General features: G+C 44.2%; 1 protein-coding gene across 11 annotated transcripts in view; it reads left to right on the top strand.

Moving 5' to 3' along the window:
• TENM4 (teneurin transmembrane protein 4) overlaps window positions 1–17,912 on the top strand; it is a 985,233-nt gene that overhangs the window by 871,722 nt on the left and 95,599 nt on the right. For 9 of the 11 annotated variants that reach the window (XM_081062099.1, XM_081062105.1, XM_081062104.1 and 6 more), the window contains 2 exons: window positions 1,544–1,570; window positions 8,883–9,029. In XM_081062099.1, coding sequence (XP_080918225.1) covers window positions 1,544–1,570; window positions 8,883–9,029 — 174 coding nt within the window. The remainder of the gene's footprint in view (window positions 1–1,543; window positions 1,571–8,882; window positions 9,030–17,912) is intronic. The other 2 variants (XM_081062102.1, XM_081062101.1) reach the window with 1 other exon arrangement.

The raw sequence follows: 17,912 nt of genomic DNA, 5'->3' as shown, positions 1-17,912 counted from the left end.
GCCCTACTTCTCATTGTTTGGCATTCCACAGCTTTGTTTATTCTTTCCTGCTCCATAAGCCACTCTCCTTCACTTTCCCTACTTACATCCTATTATCTCATGGACTCCACAGCATCTATAAGAATGAAGGGGAAGCATGCAGGCCCAGTTAACATCTCCTCTTCCCAATTTTCCACTTGGCTGTGCAGCCTCCAGGAGCATATTTCATCTGGACACAGAAGCCACGTGGATACCCAGACTAAGAACAGAGCCTCTCTCATCCACCAGTCTTTTGAGGCAAATATAGATCGATGACTAGCAACAGTGTCTGTCCTATCGAGAGGACTGAAAAAAATGAAATTTATATTTTCGTACGAAGAAAGTAAGAATGTTCGTACTGTTTATAGAACCCTAGGGCTTCCAGAGTAAGGCCCTCCCATTGCAGACCAGTCCTACTTGCAGACTTTTGAATCCCGCGTGAAATCGAGCTGAGGATGGGGGCCAGCCTGGCAGAAAGTATCAGGCCCTTCAGGAGACAGCCTTTATGTCAGCATATGTGGGGGAGTCGTAAAGAGAGGGTGAAGGGAAAGCTCCTCAAACGGTTATGGCTACAGCCTAAGTGGGGAAGGTGAAATGGAGTTAGGATTTATGCTGGGAATGAAGGGTCGGCCGTGCTTTAAACACACAGCCACATATATCCATGGTGGGGTTTCTTTCAGAGCAATGTTTGACCCCCATCCTCACAAATAAGCAAAGCCTTAGATTGCCAAATAATCCAGTGCTTGGATGCAGCCCCTCCATTGGAAAACAAAGCATACATCATTCTGTCTTTGGAGTTAATCAGCATTGAGAGGTGGTCAGGTTTTCTTTTCTCTTCCTCATTTTTCACAATGACATCCATTGACCTGTACCTCACATCGTTTGTAAGATGCCTCTTACTTAACACCAGGCATTCTGCACACAAGTCTGTGGGGGCACATGTGTCCATAGAAAATTCAAGAATGGCAAACAGATCATCCAGCGGTATATTTGACCAAAGACTCAACCCACTTCCCTAGTGCATGTCAAAGATGATTCTAATTTTGCATAGTGCTAAATTCCAGCTTCCTAGAAACCCCTCTGCTCAGAGTGCACTTGTTCTTACACCACTGCTTCCCCTAAAGGGAGGTTGGATGCTGCTCTGGGTAGACCAAGGGCCAGTTCTAGTTTTCCATAAAGCTGAACAGACCTGACAAAACAGGAGTGTGATCGCTTTTGCAGCTTCCCACCCTCTTCCTCCCATTTTCCTTATCCATATGTCTTCTTGTTTATCTGATCATATTTCCAAACCCCTGGGTCACAGAATGTGTTGAAGTTCCTTTGGGCCCTTCCTGGAGAATGTGCCTGCTCTCCCTCCCTCTCGCTCATGTTATCCTGTCTTTGGTTTTATTTTCCCCACCATGGCAGGTCTGTCCCAAACGTGGGGTCATCCCCTTTGTCTCCTTAACACCTGGCATGGTTATGTGGCAGGCAGTATTGTACTTACTTGATCCTACCTTAAATGTCCTGTCTTTTATTTCCCAAGCTCACTATCTGGATAGGGTAGTTAAAGGTATGGTCTTCCTTCCTCTATTTTCCTTATTGTCTTTGTGTGTGTGTTTGTGTATAAGCATAAGAGAAGAAATGTATATCTAAAAATGTATATACACCCCATAAGCATGGTTTATAGATGCTGCCACATCCCCAGCTCTCTCACAGCGTCCACTGCCTGGAGGACGGGTTTTTGGTCACAAGGTGGTTGATATACCTGGAATGTCATTCTTCCCCCCAAAATGCTCAATCTGTTTGTGACATTACCATTGTGCTATTGTCCTTCCCTCTCCATAGACACATTATGCTGCTCACCTTTTCTACCCCATCTCATGTCACCCCACCCATCCCTTAGAGCCCTTGGTCCATTAGAATTAAGATGCTGGGAACCAGGGTGGGTGGCTTGAGAGAAGAGACCCCAGAGCAAGCCAAGAAATCTTAAGAGCTGCGTTCTATTCTGTTGTGTTCATTCATCCAACAACCACATGTAGAGCACCCTAGTACTGTGTACTAGGTACTGTGCCAGGCTCTGGGGAAAGGGGAGAAACAAACTCCTGACCGCAGGGACTAGGTGCTCTTTTCAGAGAAGGCCTGACTTTGGTAAGTCTTATCTTTGAAGAGTATTTCCTACAGGCAAAGTAATTCCTTCTAGTTTAACCATTTACATTAATTATGTAGCGTCTGATTTTCCAAAAAGGCCTCATTGCTCTAAGAACAAGTCTCACTGATCAGATATGTGTGCGCTTAAAAGATTCCAAGCTCCCCAAGGAGAAATACCATGCCCCATTCTTCTTTTTATCCTTATGCCCTAACACAGCACCTGGCACAGAATATGTGCTCAGTGGTTAAGGACTCATACTCTGGAGTCAGACCGCCGGAGTTGAATGCCAAGTCCAACACTTAATGAACTGGGTGACCTTGAGCACGGTACTTAAGCTCCCTTCACTTCAGAGTCTTTATAAAAGAGGATTAAAACAGGACCTACCTCATAGGGTTGGCATAAGGCTTAAGTGAAATAATGATGTAAAGTGCTTAGCGCATGGGCATGAATGATGCTCAACTAATGTTAGCTGTACTGTTTTATCGTCATATGCTTATTCTCACCCTTAACTTGGAGAAGGCCTTTGTTAGCCGGACTCATTATTGAAATTGTAAAGAAAAAGGCTAAATTGGCTTTTAATAAGACATAGCAACTGCTGTTTAAAAACTTATGGAAAGAGTTTTAGGGAAACATAAATCACTGAATGCTTTTCAACTGGGACATCTTTGCCAAATACAGCAAAGGTGTTTCGAGGCCCATCCAATGGCTGCTTGGTGTTGAGAAGCAAGGTTATCGCATTTCACATGCTGGTCTTCAACTGAGAATAAAATCATTCTAGCAAGAGAGAGTCGTACCTCTCAGCTTCTTTAAAATAGGAATTTCACACATAATCATTAGAGAAATCATCAGGATAGATTAAATTTAATAGTGTCACCATCTATTTGGTAGAATTTTTCCTGCTATGTGAAGTATTTTTACATCCATGAGTCATAAGTGGGTCCTGTGATTTTTTTTTTTTAAGGAAACAGATATAATTATACTTATTTGATTGGGAAAGGAAATTGAAGTTGAGGAAGTGAGTGGCCTATCCTGGGTCACTGTTCTAGTAAGTGGCAGAGCCAGGATTTTGGATTTCCTGACCGAATCCATATTTCCAACATTTTTTCTCCTATCACCACAAATAACCAAGAATGTCCCCATAATTTCCAATATTCTTCCTCCAAACCATGCCTTATACACTTGTACCCTCACCAGGAAGTGACAAATATTCTCTCGCAAACTGTCTGTTCTGATCGTTTGTTCAGAAAAATATCACCAGACCTGCAGTTGGATTAGGTCAATGAATCATAGGCTGCTTTAAAAGACAAACGTTTCTTGCCAAAATCTAGGTCTGGACCAAGCCCCCATCTGGCTGCCTTTCTGGTGTAATGGGTACTAATCCTAAAAAAAAAGAAATCGGAGACCCATGCAATGCCAGCAGGACTTGTCAGAGTAGAATACGTTGCAGTTCAAAGACAAGCCAGGTTCTGTTCTGTGCTTGCCAGTGGTATTGGTAGAAACTAAAGAAACAGCATTCACTCAACAAATCCATTGAACTCCTCCTCGGGGCCAAGAAATGAGGATATGAAATGGTCCCAACTGTAAGGCTGCCTACAGTCCGGCAGAGAAGATCCTTAGAAAACAAGTCCAACAACGTGTGATGAGGGTTATGACAGGTGAAGTCCAGGGGCCACTTAGCAAGGAGATCCGCCAAACTGAGGCAGGGCGACGTGGACCCAGACTGTGAACTTGGGCAAATGAGAAAGCCACTGAAGGTTTCTAAAAGCAGGATAATGACTTGATGACATTTGTGATTTGGAAGGCTCGATCTGTCCATATTGGGGGAAAGAGTCGAGGGGGAACATTTGGGGACAGGAGACCAATTAGACTATTGCTATCATCTAGGTAGAAGATGACAGTGACCTTGTCTGGGAAAGTGTCTGTAGGGATGAAAAAGTACAAGAGGAAAAGAAACAGAACCATAAAAAAACCAAGACATTTTGATATATGATAGATGTGTTACATAGCCCCTTAACTAAAAAAATATTTAAATAACTGGAAGGATTCTGAAAGTCTTACCTGATGCTGGCTTCGAGGGGGGCTTCATCATAGGCTTAAGCAGAAGGTTAAAGATAAAGCGGTCCCTTGTCACTTAACGGGCATCATTTCTTTTGAAAAGCTTAGCCCTTCCCTAAACCTTAAAATTACATTATTTTGGCTCTAGCAAATACCTGGTGTGAGTCCTTCCAGAGGGGATTGTTAATGTCACTTGGGCTTTCTGAATTATTGATGAGTTTCAGGGTTTGTGGAATTAATGAGCTGCGGTGGTGGGTAAGGATAGGCATATTGCTTTAAGAAAGTCAGCAAGTCACCCCAGAGGAGGCTTCTTCATACTGGCTAATGGGGGTCTGATTATCCCAGAAGCAAATTGCTGGATGAGAGGGAACCTCTTTCAACCCACCGGTACTCAAGGTCCCTCTGAAACCCTGAAACTGATAGGATAGTGCCGGCCCTCAGGGCATAGCTTGGTCCATTTAAAGAAACTAACTGGATAAAGTGTTCCTGTGATTTCACTTTGCAGAGCTTTCCCTCCTGGAGAGCACCTGCTCCTTCAGGCAGTTTCCAAGCAGCTCAGAATGCGTGTGCTAGGCACTGTGTGCTAAGAAGAGCTCACTGGAGCAGGGCTTCCCGAAGTGGCTTTTGCGGAATAGAATAGTCCACATTATTATAAATGATTGTAAGGGAAAAAAAAGAGTCCGAGGTCAAATTGGAAAATGTTCTGATAATCTAATAAGCAGGTTTCTTGAAGACTTCTCAGAGCCTTTAATGTATTAATATTTAGGGTGACTTTCTAGGATAAGAATATAGGATGCAATGTTTTCCACACTTAGTTGATCACAGAAGCTTGCTTTTGAGGACCTCATAGAACTAGTATTCCACAAAATTCACCCTGAGAAGTATTGTTTGAGATGATGAGACCCACTTTAAGTCCTTCCTGGACAAAGTGGAGTATAGATGAGTAGAATATAAAATTCTTAAGGCGAGGGGATAGGTCTCATCTCTGTATGCCCTAGAGTTAACACAAGGCCTGCCATCCAGTAGGTGCTGAGTCAAGTTTGTTGAAATTAAGAACAAAATCATCAAATTTGAAGTTGCTTTGACCTTCTTATTGGGTTAGTTGCACTGGAAGGGCCTAACAGATCATCTCATCCAAACTCTCATTTTATAGATAAGGAAATTGGGGCCAAAAGAAGAAAAGTAATTTTTCCAAGATCCCACAAGTTAGTCAGGCAGAAGGTACCAGAATCTACTTCATTCATTGATTCAGTTCAACAAATACATATTGAGTGTCTGCTATGTGCAAGGCATGGATGGGGCCCAAATTCGCTTTTATGGAGTTTACATTCCGATGAAGGGAGTAAGACATTAAACTAATTGCAAAATGAAGAATTTCAGTATACTTGGGACAGTTGCTCTCCAGGAGAAGGACAGGGTGCTAGAAGAGCATGAAATGGGGAGACCTAAACTGTCTCGCTGCCTCCCATGCGGCTATATCGTGATCCCCATGACCTTGTCACTGGGCTTGTCTCAGTTCTCTTTGGCAAGATTTGCATATATGAGGACCACAGCTTTTGACCCAAGACGAAAGATTATTTTCTGTTTTGAGAATTTCTTAGTGAAGTTCTACAACATTAAAACAAATCCAAAGTACTAGTTTTCATTTATTGAATACCTGCTTTTGTTACCCACCATGCGAAATAATTGGCATACATTATCCCATTAATCTCAGGAATTCTTTGAGTTAGGTGTTACCTCTGTTTTACAGATGAGAAAGCTGAGGCCCAGAGAGTTAAATAATTTGCCAGTCATCACACACATAGTAAGTAAAACGGTGCTGTGATTTGAACTGAGGTCTGTCCAGCTCCAAAGTCCACACTCTATTGCAACACATGGGTTTTCTTTTTTAAATTTAGGAGTAAATGGTGTGAAATTGGAACTGCCCTAGAAAATCAGGATCTGAAATATATATAACAAAATGTATTTCGTTTAGAAATAATGTGTAGAGTGTCCAGCACAGTGGCAGAAACCTTCCGTATGTGGCAACTGTCATTGTTGTCACTGCCTTGAAGCATCTTACCCAGGAGTGGGCAAACTACAGCCCATGGACCAGACCTAGCCCATCACCTGTCTTTGTAAATAAAGTTTTATTGGAACACAGTCATGCTCATTCGTGTATAAATTGTGTGTGGCTGCTTTCAAGCTACAATGGCAGAGTTGGGTGATTGTAACAGAGACCTAATGACTCACAAGCCTAAAATTTTTATTGTCTGGACCTTTATAGAAAAAGTTTGCTGACGCCGATCTAGATAACAGGCTCAGTTTTCTATTTTGCCTTTCTATGAGCCTTACCTGAGGTTATGGGTGCAACTTATTGTATGCCCTCTACTCAAAATAGAACGTAAAGCTGAATAGAAGATTCAGATATTGTGTTCCAGCTATAGGTCAGGCTTTGTGCTGCATGCATGTATTATCTTACTTAATCCTCTCAACAACCCCATTTTATAAGTCGACTAAGACTCAAAGAAATGAAAGTACCCTGAGTAGCCGAGCCAGCCTTTGTTAAGGGCTCCCAAGATGGTGCTCAAGAGATAGTCTTTGCATCTTCCAAGGAGAAGGAGCGACATCTTGGAGCAAGAGAAAGCAATCTACTACGGTTCTTAACATTGGGGCCCTATTTCCTCTAAGATTGATATTTTAAATACAAATGAGGCTTAATTGAAAGGAAGTCCCAGCAGGATGAACAAAAATGTGAATAGGACCGATTGGGGCAAGAGGGAGTCTGTGATTGTAGAGACTGGCCGATGTTGGCTACGGAATCCGAATGCCTGGCTAGTCACTTGCACACCACGCACTGCTCCTGCGCTTAGAATAACTGCTTTTCGATCACTTTTGGGTGGCAATGCTGGTGGCTTCTCACTTTTCCCAACAGGCTTCTGCTGTGCAAAGACCACGTAGTCTATAGACTTGCTTCTGAACTTCTGGAGGAATCCCTCCTAGGCTTGGAGTACACACTCAATAAATGTTTCCTCCTCTGACTGGGAAGGACAGTGGCCAGATGGATTGGTTCGTTGCCACGTTGAACATCTCAAATATAAATGAGCACGTTCTTTTCTTTTATGTTGTAATAATAGTCAACGATCAAAAGTCCTTGAAACACTAAAGTTTTAGATTCTAATTGATTGCCCATTCAGTGAGTGCCCACCTTGGTCTAGGTATTATGCTGGACAGTGACATTCACGTTCGCCCCGTAAAAGAATGATGGGTCAATTTTCCGTTATCTCATGGCAGGAAACTCAGTTTGTAGCCATATTCGTAGCAGCTTGCTACTCATAATACTAAGTTTTGTAGATGACAGAGTGCTTTCACATCCGTACCTTTCCCCCAAGACTGAGCAGAGACATGGAAGACGAGCCAGTGAAAGGTGGTTTTTCAGATAGCTCCTCTGAGGAAGGTGTTGGCGGGTTTGTTAAAATGGGGACTTGAATGAAAACATGTGGCAAAATAGAAACTGAAGTGAACCAAGTAACTTAACAGACTCTCAGGCATACATTTCTGAGCCACACATTCAGAGAGAAGGGTTTGAAAAGGTGGTAATCAAAACCCTGTAAATCTATTTGAATGGTAATAAAAAACTCTCCACCTGATGATATAGTCAAAGCAGAACCAAGGCAGCGTCTAACTATTGCCTGACCCTTCTTGATTAAATCATCCACAGCCCTCTCAGACAGATGGCCGCTCCTGTGTTAGGTTCCCACCATATTTTGTACATCTCCCTTTGGGCACTTAGCAGTGAAATATTTTGCTTATACAAATCTGTCTCCTTTCATAAACTACATGCTTCTCAAGAATAAGAACTAGTTCTTATTCATCTCTATACCTCCAGTGCTAGCCCAGAGAAGGTGCTTAATAAATGACAGACTGATGTACAGAGGAACAAAATTAGGAAAGGGCATCCATCCTCTACCTGCGATTGCAATTGTAAACAGCCCTGATTAGTCTCTCTCATCTTAGTCATCAAGCTCTTCTGGGTGTAGAACCCTTCTTAGTGGCTGCAGTTAAGATGGGAAGGAAAAGACCCCAGGACTCTTCCTCAAAAGCAAAGACAGCTTAGGAGAAAATAGGACAGAATAAATGAAAAGCCTCAGGTCCAAAGGAGTTAACCTAGTAACAGAGCTGAAAAAGGTACATCCCTTTAGAATGAGATCCAGAGATGCTGAGGGGACATGAGGAGTAAACACAAAGATGATTCCTTTGTTCCAAACAGCCTCCTGAGACAGGAAAAAACACAAAAGAGTGAACGAGGAACAATGATCAAGCAAAAAGCTCCATTGGTCAGATTCTGACAGGCTTACATCCACTGACTGCTCTAGAATCCTGATCCCTTTGGCAAGAGGGGGTTTTAGATGCGAAGGTGTAGGTTTCAGACCCATCCCTGCCACTTCCTGACTGTACCACCTCCTGACTGTGCCAATTCCTGGCAGCACAGCCTTCGCAAATCCTTCCACCCCTCAGTCTCAGTTGCCTGTCGGTGAAGTGGCAGTTCCTAATGCGACCAGCCTTCCTGGGTGCTAAGGGCACAGATGTGCTGATGGATGGTAAAGCATTTTGTGAGCTGGCAGGTGGAGTGTGAGTGTGTGTGACTGCAGTTTTCCATGAATGATCAGACCTTGATTTCAAGTGCTTTGCCTTGCAGAGGGCTGCCCTGGGTTGTGCAATGGCAACGGCAGATGCACCTTGGACCTCAATGGGTGGCACTGCGTCTGTCAGCTGGGCTGGAGAGGAGCTGGCTGTGACACATCGATGGAAACTGCCTGTGGTGACAGCAAAGACAATGATGCAGGTAGGGCTGTGGCATCCATGGGCCCCATGCAGTTCTGGGGGTGGGGTGGGGTGGGGCTCAGGGTGGAGGGTGGACATTATTGAGTTAACAGCCACCAATACATCAGCTAGCCAGTCAAGGAGGCCTACAGGGCAGGCATAAAACTGCACATGCAGCCTAAGGAATGAGTGCATACCACTAGTTCCATTAGAATTAAGTACAATGAACCAATGTACATAAAATTAATTGCCATCGGCAGCAAGTGCAGAGGAGAAGGCATATGAAAGAAAGAATTTTTCTAACAGTTCAATAGTGGAATGAGTTGCCTCAAAAAATTAGTAGATCCCCTTCACTGGATGTGGACAAGAAGAAGCCATTCAATTCTGTAACAGAAAGTGGCAGAAAGGGTGCTTCTCCAAGGAAGGATGGTTGAGTTACCTTTGGTCAAAGTCCCTTCTCCTCTGATGCTGGTGGTAACCCTCACCTTTGCCCCCACGCCCTCTGTGCCTGTGGGTTTGTAATAGAATTTGCCTTTGCTGTTGGAGTTTTTCTAAGTGCTGGACATGCAAAACCCTGAGGGAGGCCTAGTCTTCCGGAACACTTATTAGCTGAGAATGAAGAGATCAGGGTTCTAATCCCAGTCTTTGACTCCCTGTGTATCCTTAAGCAAGCTGCTTGATGTCTCTGTGCCTCATGCTCCCTACTTATAGAATGAAGCGGTTGGACCATGAGAACCATTCCATCCTTACATTAGTCCTAGAATTAGCCTTCATCTTTCTGTTCTATAAACTTGGATAAATACAACCATAATGTGCTCTACTTTCTCACTTGAAAGATGGGTTTATTCTTCCTGGCGCTACCAATTTTATTGGGGGTTATTAAAAGAATAAACAAACAGAGATATGAAAAAGAAATGGAAACAGTTAACCCTTCCTTCCTTTCTAATGGTGGTCTACCAGTTTTCCTCGTCCAGGTGTGTTTATGCAGCTCCCTCGTATTTATACCGAGGGACTTTCTAGTATACAGCAGAGTAGGAAATCAACAGGCTGGAAACTTTGCATCCCACCCTTTGGGAATTTCTACTTAGAGTGATTCTATAATTGCAAAGCACCGTAAGGATTAAAAGGCATAGTGTGCTTTTGTGATTACTCTGGTTCATTTGCCTTGAGATGAACTAGCTTTGAATTGGCTCTAGCAACCTGGAAAGGGCTGTGTGAGACTGCTGATCTTTTTCTAAGCCAGCTTTCATTCCTTCTGTCTGCTGCCTGCATCCCAGAGGTGGTCGGGCCTCTCCACCCAGGCCTGGGCCCAGTGGAGTAATTGTCAACAAGGAGCTCGTTGGGCTGGGCCTCGGTAGCCAGGCAGAGACAGCAAGCAGGGCCATGTTCTCCTCCGAGATCTTGCAGGGTTAGAATGTCCCGTAATTGATCTGAAACTTGTGGAGTTCATTAATGCTTGTGCTCCATAAATACCCAGCCTTCCTATTATGGGGCCAGGCCCTAGGCAGAGATGAATAAGTCCTGTCCCTGAGCTCTGGGAACTCAGATGAGGAAGAGAGACCCAAGTTAAGTGCTCATGGACGGTGATAAGTGCTATTGAAGAGTTAGATACTGGTAGTTGTGAGAGTAAGAAAACATTCATCGGGAAGGTGACACTTGAGTAGGTAGGTGCTTCCTGAAAAGAAAGGGCTTTCCATTCAGAGAAGTCATCATAGGCAAAGGCTGGCAAAGCAGGGAAGGGCACCACATATCCCTTGGTGATAAAGGTGGTCTTCAGGTAAGATAAAGTACAATCATATTCGCTCTTCATAGGAAAGAGATGTCAGCCTAAATTATCTGCGTAATTTCCTCGGCATTCCCCTTCACCTTGCCTATGTAGACACGATTCCAAAGACCAATAGTAAATCGATATCACAGAAGACAGGGGAAGAGGAACAACACCAGGAGGTCATTCCCTTTTCAAGAGTCCAGGGTCTCGGCCAGAGCCTTCAAACAGCTATTGAGCATCTGGGCAGCAACAGAACTGAATATCCTTGAGAAATGTGGGGAGAGGGGGCATCTCCGCCACAGCACATACAAAAATAGGCTCGTAAACAAGTTCGGTTATTCTCTCACATGAAATGCAATACCAGTGTAATCCTCTGTTTACCATCCTTCAGAGCCAGCCCTCCCAGCACTAGAACTCACCCAGTTGTGTACATGGGGGGAGCCCATAGCCACACAGCTTTGGTGGGAGAAAGAGTTTCTTGTCATAGGAAACGGGGCTTATCTAGACCCCAGGGAAATGGAGCCCCCTCCAGCTGCTCTGAGAAATGAACAAACAGGAACTGGAAAAGAACAATCAGAAAATCCCCAGTTTTCTGATTAAGGAGACTTAAACCTCTTGCCTTCATGGAGCATGTTATGGCCTGAAAGGAGCTTTTACATTTAGCAAAGCCATACAATGGTATTGTAACCCGAGTTCATTCACTCACTCGACGGACATTAACTGAATGAGTATCTACTCTGTATCAGGCCCTGTCCTGGGTCCAGGGGCTTCTGAGACAAATAAGACACAGTCCCTGCCCTGTGAAATTCACAGTCTGGAGGGAGAGAGGAAAGCATGTCATTGCAATGCAGGGGGATAAGAGCTGTGATGAAGGAGCAGCCACTCATTCAACTGCTATTAGCAAGTGCCTGGGTACTCCACTGGGAACTGTGATACAGTCCCTGTCTTGTGAGGCTTCCACTTTAGCCAGGAAGACAGCCCATGGCCATCATGATTGGGAAGACAACTAGCTGGGAAGACTAGATTATTGAGGAAGTTTGGCCTTGGTTTCTCAACTGTGAAATGAGGAAATGTCTCACCTCAGCACCCACTCAGCTCAGTGGGTTCTCCACCCACTGGGGGAGTCAAAGGGAAGGTTCAGGGGGCCCCTGCTTTGCAGGGGGGCACAGATGAAACAACCATAGGGTATAGACTGTCCCTACGTGCCAGAAGAGGCAGGGCTGTCCTCACTGTCTCTGTCACTCTGGGTCTTGGCCAAATGGGGATGGTCTTGATGGAGGGAGAAACAGGGCAGGCTGTATAAGGCAACACAAGAGTGAGCCATATTATCTCTGGGTGGTTTTCAGTTCAGTCAAGCACACATTTGTTGGCCTCCTGCTGTCTACAAGGCACCATGCTCCTTTCTGAGGGGATATAAAGACCGATGAACATGGCCTCGTCTTTCTCCCTCAGGAAACTCACAGTCATTTGGAAGAAATGTTATCCAAACAACCAAATCTAATCGAGGTAGAATAAAATGAGTGCCTTTATTTCAGCCATGATGTGGGACGCAGCAAAATCCCAAATAAATAAGTTAGGGTGCAGGAAAGAAGTGTTAGAGTCTCGTGGAGTGATTGTTCTGGGCTGATATGACTCGGGGGCTTGGAGAAGGAATTAGCAGAGTTTCATGTTGAGTAACGGTACTGGAAGGACAGAGAACATCAACTTCAGCCCCCTCCTTCTACTCCCCTGCATGTTACAGACAGGGAAATGGGAGCCCAGAGAGGGAATGTGACACCGTACACGTCAAAATCACAGAAAGTCGCTAATACGGCCTGGACAGAAGGCCGCAGACTCCTGAGCCATTCCACTAGCCTTGTGGACCTAGAGCACTTCCACCTTCTCCTAGTACCTTCTCTTCCTCCTCCTCCTCCTAAAAATGTAGTGTGAGTACTCGGACTTACTTGAATTTAAATAGGCTACAACAGTATCACAAAGCCAACTAGAATATGAAAATGACAATTTGTATGTCATTTTGTAGTTTGCAAAGCAATCGTGCGTCCTCCCAACATCCCTGGGAGGTATGTGGTATTATCATCCCCTTACTGTTTCCTTGTGATGTGGAAACGGGGGAGTGAGCAGAAGGATTTTGCCCTGGGCACACAGCCTGCAGGTGGCAGAAATTGCCACAGTATGTGAGGTCTGGCCACATTAGAGTTTTTCAGCGTGCCCAGACTTCAATTTTTAAAAATTGGAATTACACTCTCTATAAAATTTTATACAGTCCTTTTTTCATTTATGGCGCCATCATAAACCCAACAGTGGCTCTTCAAGTTATCTGAGAACTAGCAGTTTCTCTTCTTTCCCAATTTGCTGGGGTTAAAGCAATCCTTTCCAAATTAAACCTAAATTTTAAGCTTCATTAAGAGTGCCATTGCAGTGTTTTTAAACTGTGAGAGCCCCCGAAAAACAAGTTATACAACATGACTGAGTTGCGTTTAGCTTTATTGGTTTGTTTTTGTTTTCATTTATGGTTGTCTAGATTTAAAAATAGGAAACAGATCCTGAATGTGACTGAGTGACTCTCCGCCTTTTGATCCTCTGTCAGGGCTGCCTAGTTAATCTCACATGCCCCCAAATTTCACCCAGAGCACTGGTCGGTGAGCAGGACCAGCAGGGCAGGCAGGCACAGAGACCCTGGCTCACCACTCAGCATAAATTCCTCTGTGTGCCCCACTTAATGAAGAGGGCATGCCCTGTTCATAGTGTACCCTTTATCAAGTCCCTAATGAAATGCTGTCACATGCATCTTCTCATTTGTTACACATTCACCTTCTCATGGGGATGTTCCTTTCATGCCCATTTCAGAGATGGTGAAACTGTGCCCAAACATGCTGTGTCTACAAATTGAGGACAATAATGCCTAACTTGCAGCATTGCTGTGAGGATTACAGGTGATGTATTCAATATGCCTGAGAGGCAACATAGCACAGTGATTAAAAGTACAGGATCTGTCCCCATATTGGATTCAAATCCTGGCTCCTCCATTTGCTGGCTCCATGACCTTGAGTGAGTTACTCAACTTTTATCACCTGCAAATGTCGGTTGTCTTTCGTTTGCTCCTTTCCACCTGTAATCACAGAAGCATGAGTTTATTATAAAATAAACATATATTCATATGTAATCATTTTTTAAAAATTGGAATTACGCTCTCTATAAAATTTTATATAGTACTTTTCCACAATATTCTTCTCCATATAGTAATGTATTTTGACATTTTCCATTTCTAGATGAAAATTTATTTTCCAGACTGTTATATGTTCATGGCTAGAAGGGAAGAAAACCAAATGTGCATAAAGGAAAATAATAGCCATTGTTTAGCGAGCATTCCAAAGTACCAGGCACTGTGCTAGACTTATAGTGATTCATTCCCCAGCCCTCACAACACACTTGCATAGCAGACATTTTCATGTAGGGAAACTGAGGCTCAGTACGCTGAAGTCATTTGTCCCAAGTCACACCATGAGTGGGTCAATGGGATGAGAATGGAACCGGGGTTTACAAAGAAGCCAGGATAAAAAAAATCCACTGGAATTTAACCAGACCCCTTTTGACAAAGAATCTTTAAAAAGCTTCCAGATGTGGTCATTTCTTTCGGCACTGTTAGTCCCATGAAAAATCATCATGGATTGCAATATAGATGAGTGATCGATGTAATCAGGAAGGAGAAATTTCAAAAAAGCTGAGAATGAAGCTCTCTGTCCTCCATGTTGCCCATCTCCCATTGCTGGAATGGAGAGTTCCCATAAAGCCACAGAAGTGGTTCACCCTTCAGACTATCTCTAAACTACGTTTCTTGTGATAAGAGACAAGAGAGAAATTGACCTTTAAAAATCCTGTGTTCTAAGGGACAGATAAAGATCTTGCAAGCCTTTTCAAAGAAGGCACAGAATTTATTATTAGCAAATGACAAAACCTTCCCCCAGATGTATACAGAAGGAGAGGCACACCCCACACTGTACTCCCAGGGCCTCCTGGATGCTGCTCACAGCCTGCGCTGACACAGCTCTGTGGCCAGACTGCAGACAGTAGCAACATGAGGTTGGCTGCTGGGCTGTGGAGCTGGGGGAGGAGTTGCACCTGCAGAGAGACAGATGGACTTGTTATACACTGTCCGCAGGCCAGTGCAACATGCGAACAACTACAATGCAGAGTGGGAAACTAGCCCACAAGGGTCCCCGACCTGCCCCCAGCTCTGTTCTCCTTTTGGCTTATTCTGATCCATTCTTCCAATCTCAGTTTAAGCATTCTCTCTTCCAGGAGCGATTCCAGCCCCCAGTCTGTATTGGGTTCCCACCTTGGGCTTCACCCCAACCCCCTCTGCTTCCTTCTTTCCCGACACTCTATGGTCTTTGTCTGATGCACCCAACTGAATCCTTCGGAGGCATGACTCTGTTGTATTCTTGCCTGCCCAGTGTTCAACACAAAGCCTGCCAGCCGTATAACAGCTGCTAAAAACAACAACAACAATAACAAAAGCCAGAACAGGCCTGTCTCCTGTGCCTCCTTTCTAAGGAGAGGAACAAGCTCTTCCTGGCGGGAGGCGGGGAGTGGTTTCATCACATCCCATGGCCCTCAACGGGCCCTGCCACACTGATGGATTTGGGATCCATACATAATTATTCATTCATTTTTTTCCATTCATTCAACAAATTCGATGTTTTGTGTACAAGGCACTGTGCTATGCATTCGGGATACAGAAATACACAGGTCACTTCCTGCCCTGTGTGGAGGGGGCCTGGGCTGGGAGAATTGCCATGTCCAAAGCATTGATGGAGTAAGAGACGTAGACTGTGGAAGAGTGCCTATCAGCTGGATTTGGAGGAAGATAAAGGGCCACATTCCCAAATCTGCCATTTCACTAGCGGCATGATGATAGGTAAATCACTTAACCTGAGCCCGTGTCCTGTTTGTAAATATGAGAAGCCTAGCTGACCGCCTTCAATAGAATTCTCATGCACACCTTTCACTGTCTGTGAAAGTTACAGCAGGCAGCCACCAGAGGAGACGGGCCTGTGGCACGTGAAAGTCAGAAGGTGGCGGTCAGGCAGGTTAGCCACAGAGGTTGCCCCGTGGACCTTCCACTTTACTGATATCCGAGAGGGAAGTGTGTCACCTGAGACTCCACCACTCAGTGGCAGCTTTTAAAATCACGAAATGGACAGAAAGCTACTTCTAATCAGGACTGCAAGTGGTGGCAGAAGACTTCACCCATGCCTGTCTCCCTGCATCTATCTGCGGAGGGGACCCTGGGAATAGCCACAGGCACGAGAAGGACACCAAACGTTCTTACATTGAATTACTCACTTTTCACAATCCAGGAACCATTCAGAAATCCTGAGAGGTTGACAGAGCTTATTATCCCAGTTTTACATGAATAAATGACAGCTCAGACATATGAAAGGACATGCCTAAGGTCTCACAGCTAGAGAGTAGCAGACCCAGGGAAGGAACTGGGTCTTCAGGCTTCTAGCGTGAATTTTTTTCTCCCAAATACCCCTGCCGCTAGTTCTCAAGCTCAATTGACACCCTTCAGCAGGGTAGGCACTGAGGACGGATGAAAGAGGAAATGGCATGGCCTTCACCCTCAAGTTGGTACCATGTAAATGTTAGCAAACAACAGTGCTCCATGCACTGTACCCCATTTGAGGACTGGAGGCGGGGAGTGGCAGGTCTTCAAGTTCAAGAGTCATGAGTGCATGAACCACTTTGGAATGTTCATTTAGTGCCCCAGACACCTGACCCTTTTTCTTCTTTTGTTTTCCTCCCTCCCTCCTTCCTTCCCTCCCTCCGTCTTTTCCTTCCTTCCTTCCTTCTTTCCTTCTATCTTTCCTTTTAATTTCTATTCTGCCTTTTTTCTGGCCATTTCCTTCTCCCTCCCCTTTGTCCTTCACCCCCACCAGAGACCACGCTCTATGCAGCATTGCACTTCACCCCTCCCAGACTCTAGCAGCCTGATTGGCCCCGACATTTTCTTCTGCCCCTCTTCACTTTCATCAAGTAAGGACAGGGAAGAGGCCTTCAGAACTGTGTGGAAAAAAGAAATTCCTGGGGGGAAAAATATTCTTTTCCAAATGTTGGAGTTTCAAGTCTAGGAGGATTTCATTGGAAACTTGAAGGAAATGGAGGAAAATCATCTCTCTTTTCCTGGAATTTTTTTTTGTTTGTTTGTTTTGTTTTGTGTTTGTCTTCTGTGATAATGAGGATCTCTCAATGGGAATAGCAAATATATGAAACATGGACATTTTATAAGTCAACCAATTTTTGTGTAATATACAATTAAGTGAAATATGACGTGCTTAGGAAATGTAAATGTTTCCAAAATGATCCAAACCAGAGAATCCCAAAAACTACATATCAATGCGTTTCTAATCCACCTCAAAATTTACTTTTCAGTCCCCAAAGGATACTTTTTCCTCTTAATGTGACTCTTCTAAAATTGTCATCTATGTCTAAGAAATTTGAACTGTGGAAGATTCCCTCTTGCTATAGAGCGGCCATATGCCCTGTTGCAGGCTGCCATATGTTGCATTTAAAAATATAAAGGGGGTCTGCGTGAAAGCTGGTCTTGTGAACTGAGCCTTTGATAAGAAGTTTGTGGGCCCCAATCATTTTTAAAATATATATATGTCTCATTTAAATATAATTGTCTCTATTAGCAGAGGTTTAGCCCAAATTTACTACTTTAGGAAGCATCAACATAGGAAGGTGTAGGCAGACATAATTCTTGGCCTGGCATGAATCATTCTACCCTGTGAAACATACAGTGACTAATTCCCCAGTCCCAGGATCTCTCATAAAAGCACTGTTTGTGTGATATCTCCATTTCAGAGAACCCCAATCTTCAAGTCTCCTGAGGTCTCTACTATCCTACATAGTGTTGCCATGTTCATGTTTATCTAATTCAGTTCTCCAAGGCCAACCTGCATCCAGAAAAGTCTGCCCTGAAGTGTAATCAAGGGAGGGGGCCACCCTAAGGTCTGTTATCAGGACACTTGTTCAAGCTCATTTCCAGCAGAATGGCCAACTAGGTCATCACAAAGGCCCTCTGGCCACAAGAAACAACAATTTGGTTTTAAAATTCACTGCTGAATTTGT

Source organism: Rhinolophus hipposideros (genome assembly GCF_964194185.1).
Source record: "Rhinolophus hipposideros genome assembly, chromosome: 10".
Taxonomy (NCBI): Eukaryota; Metazoa; Chordata; class Mammalia; order Chiroptera; family Rhinolophidae; genus Rhinolophus; species Rhinolophus hipposideros.
Note: the sequence above shows the minus strand (reverse complement) of the source record. Positions and strands in the feature narration are given on the sequence as shown.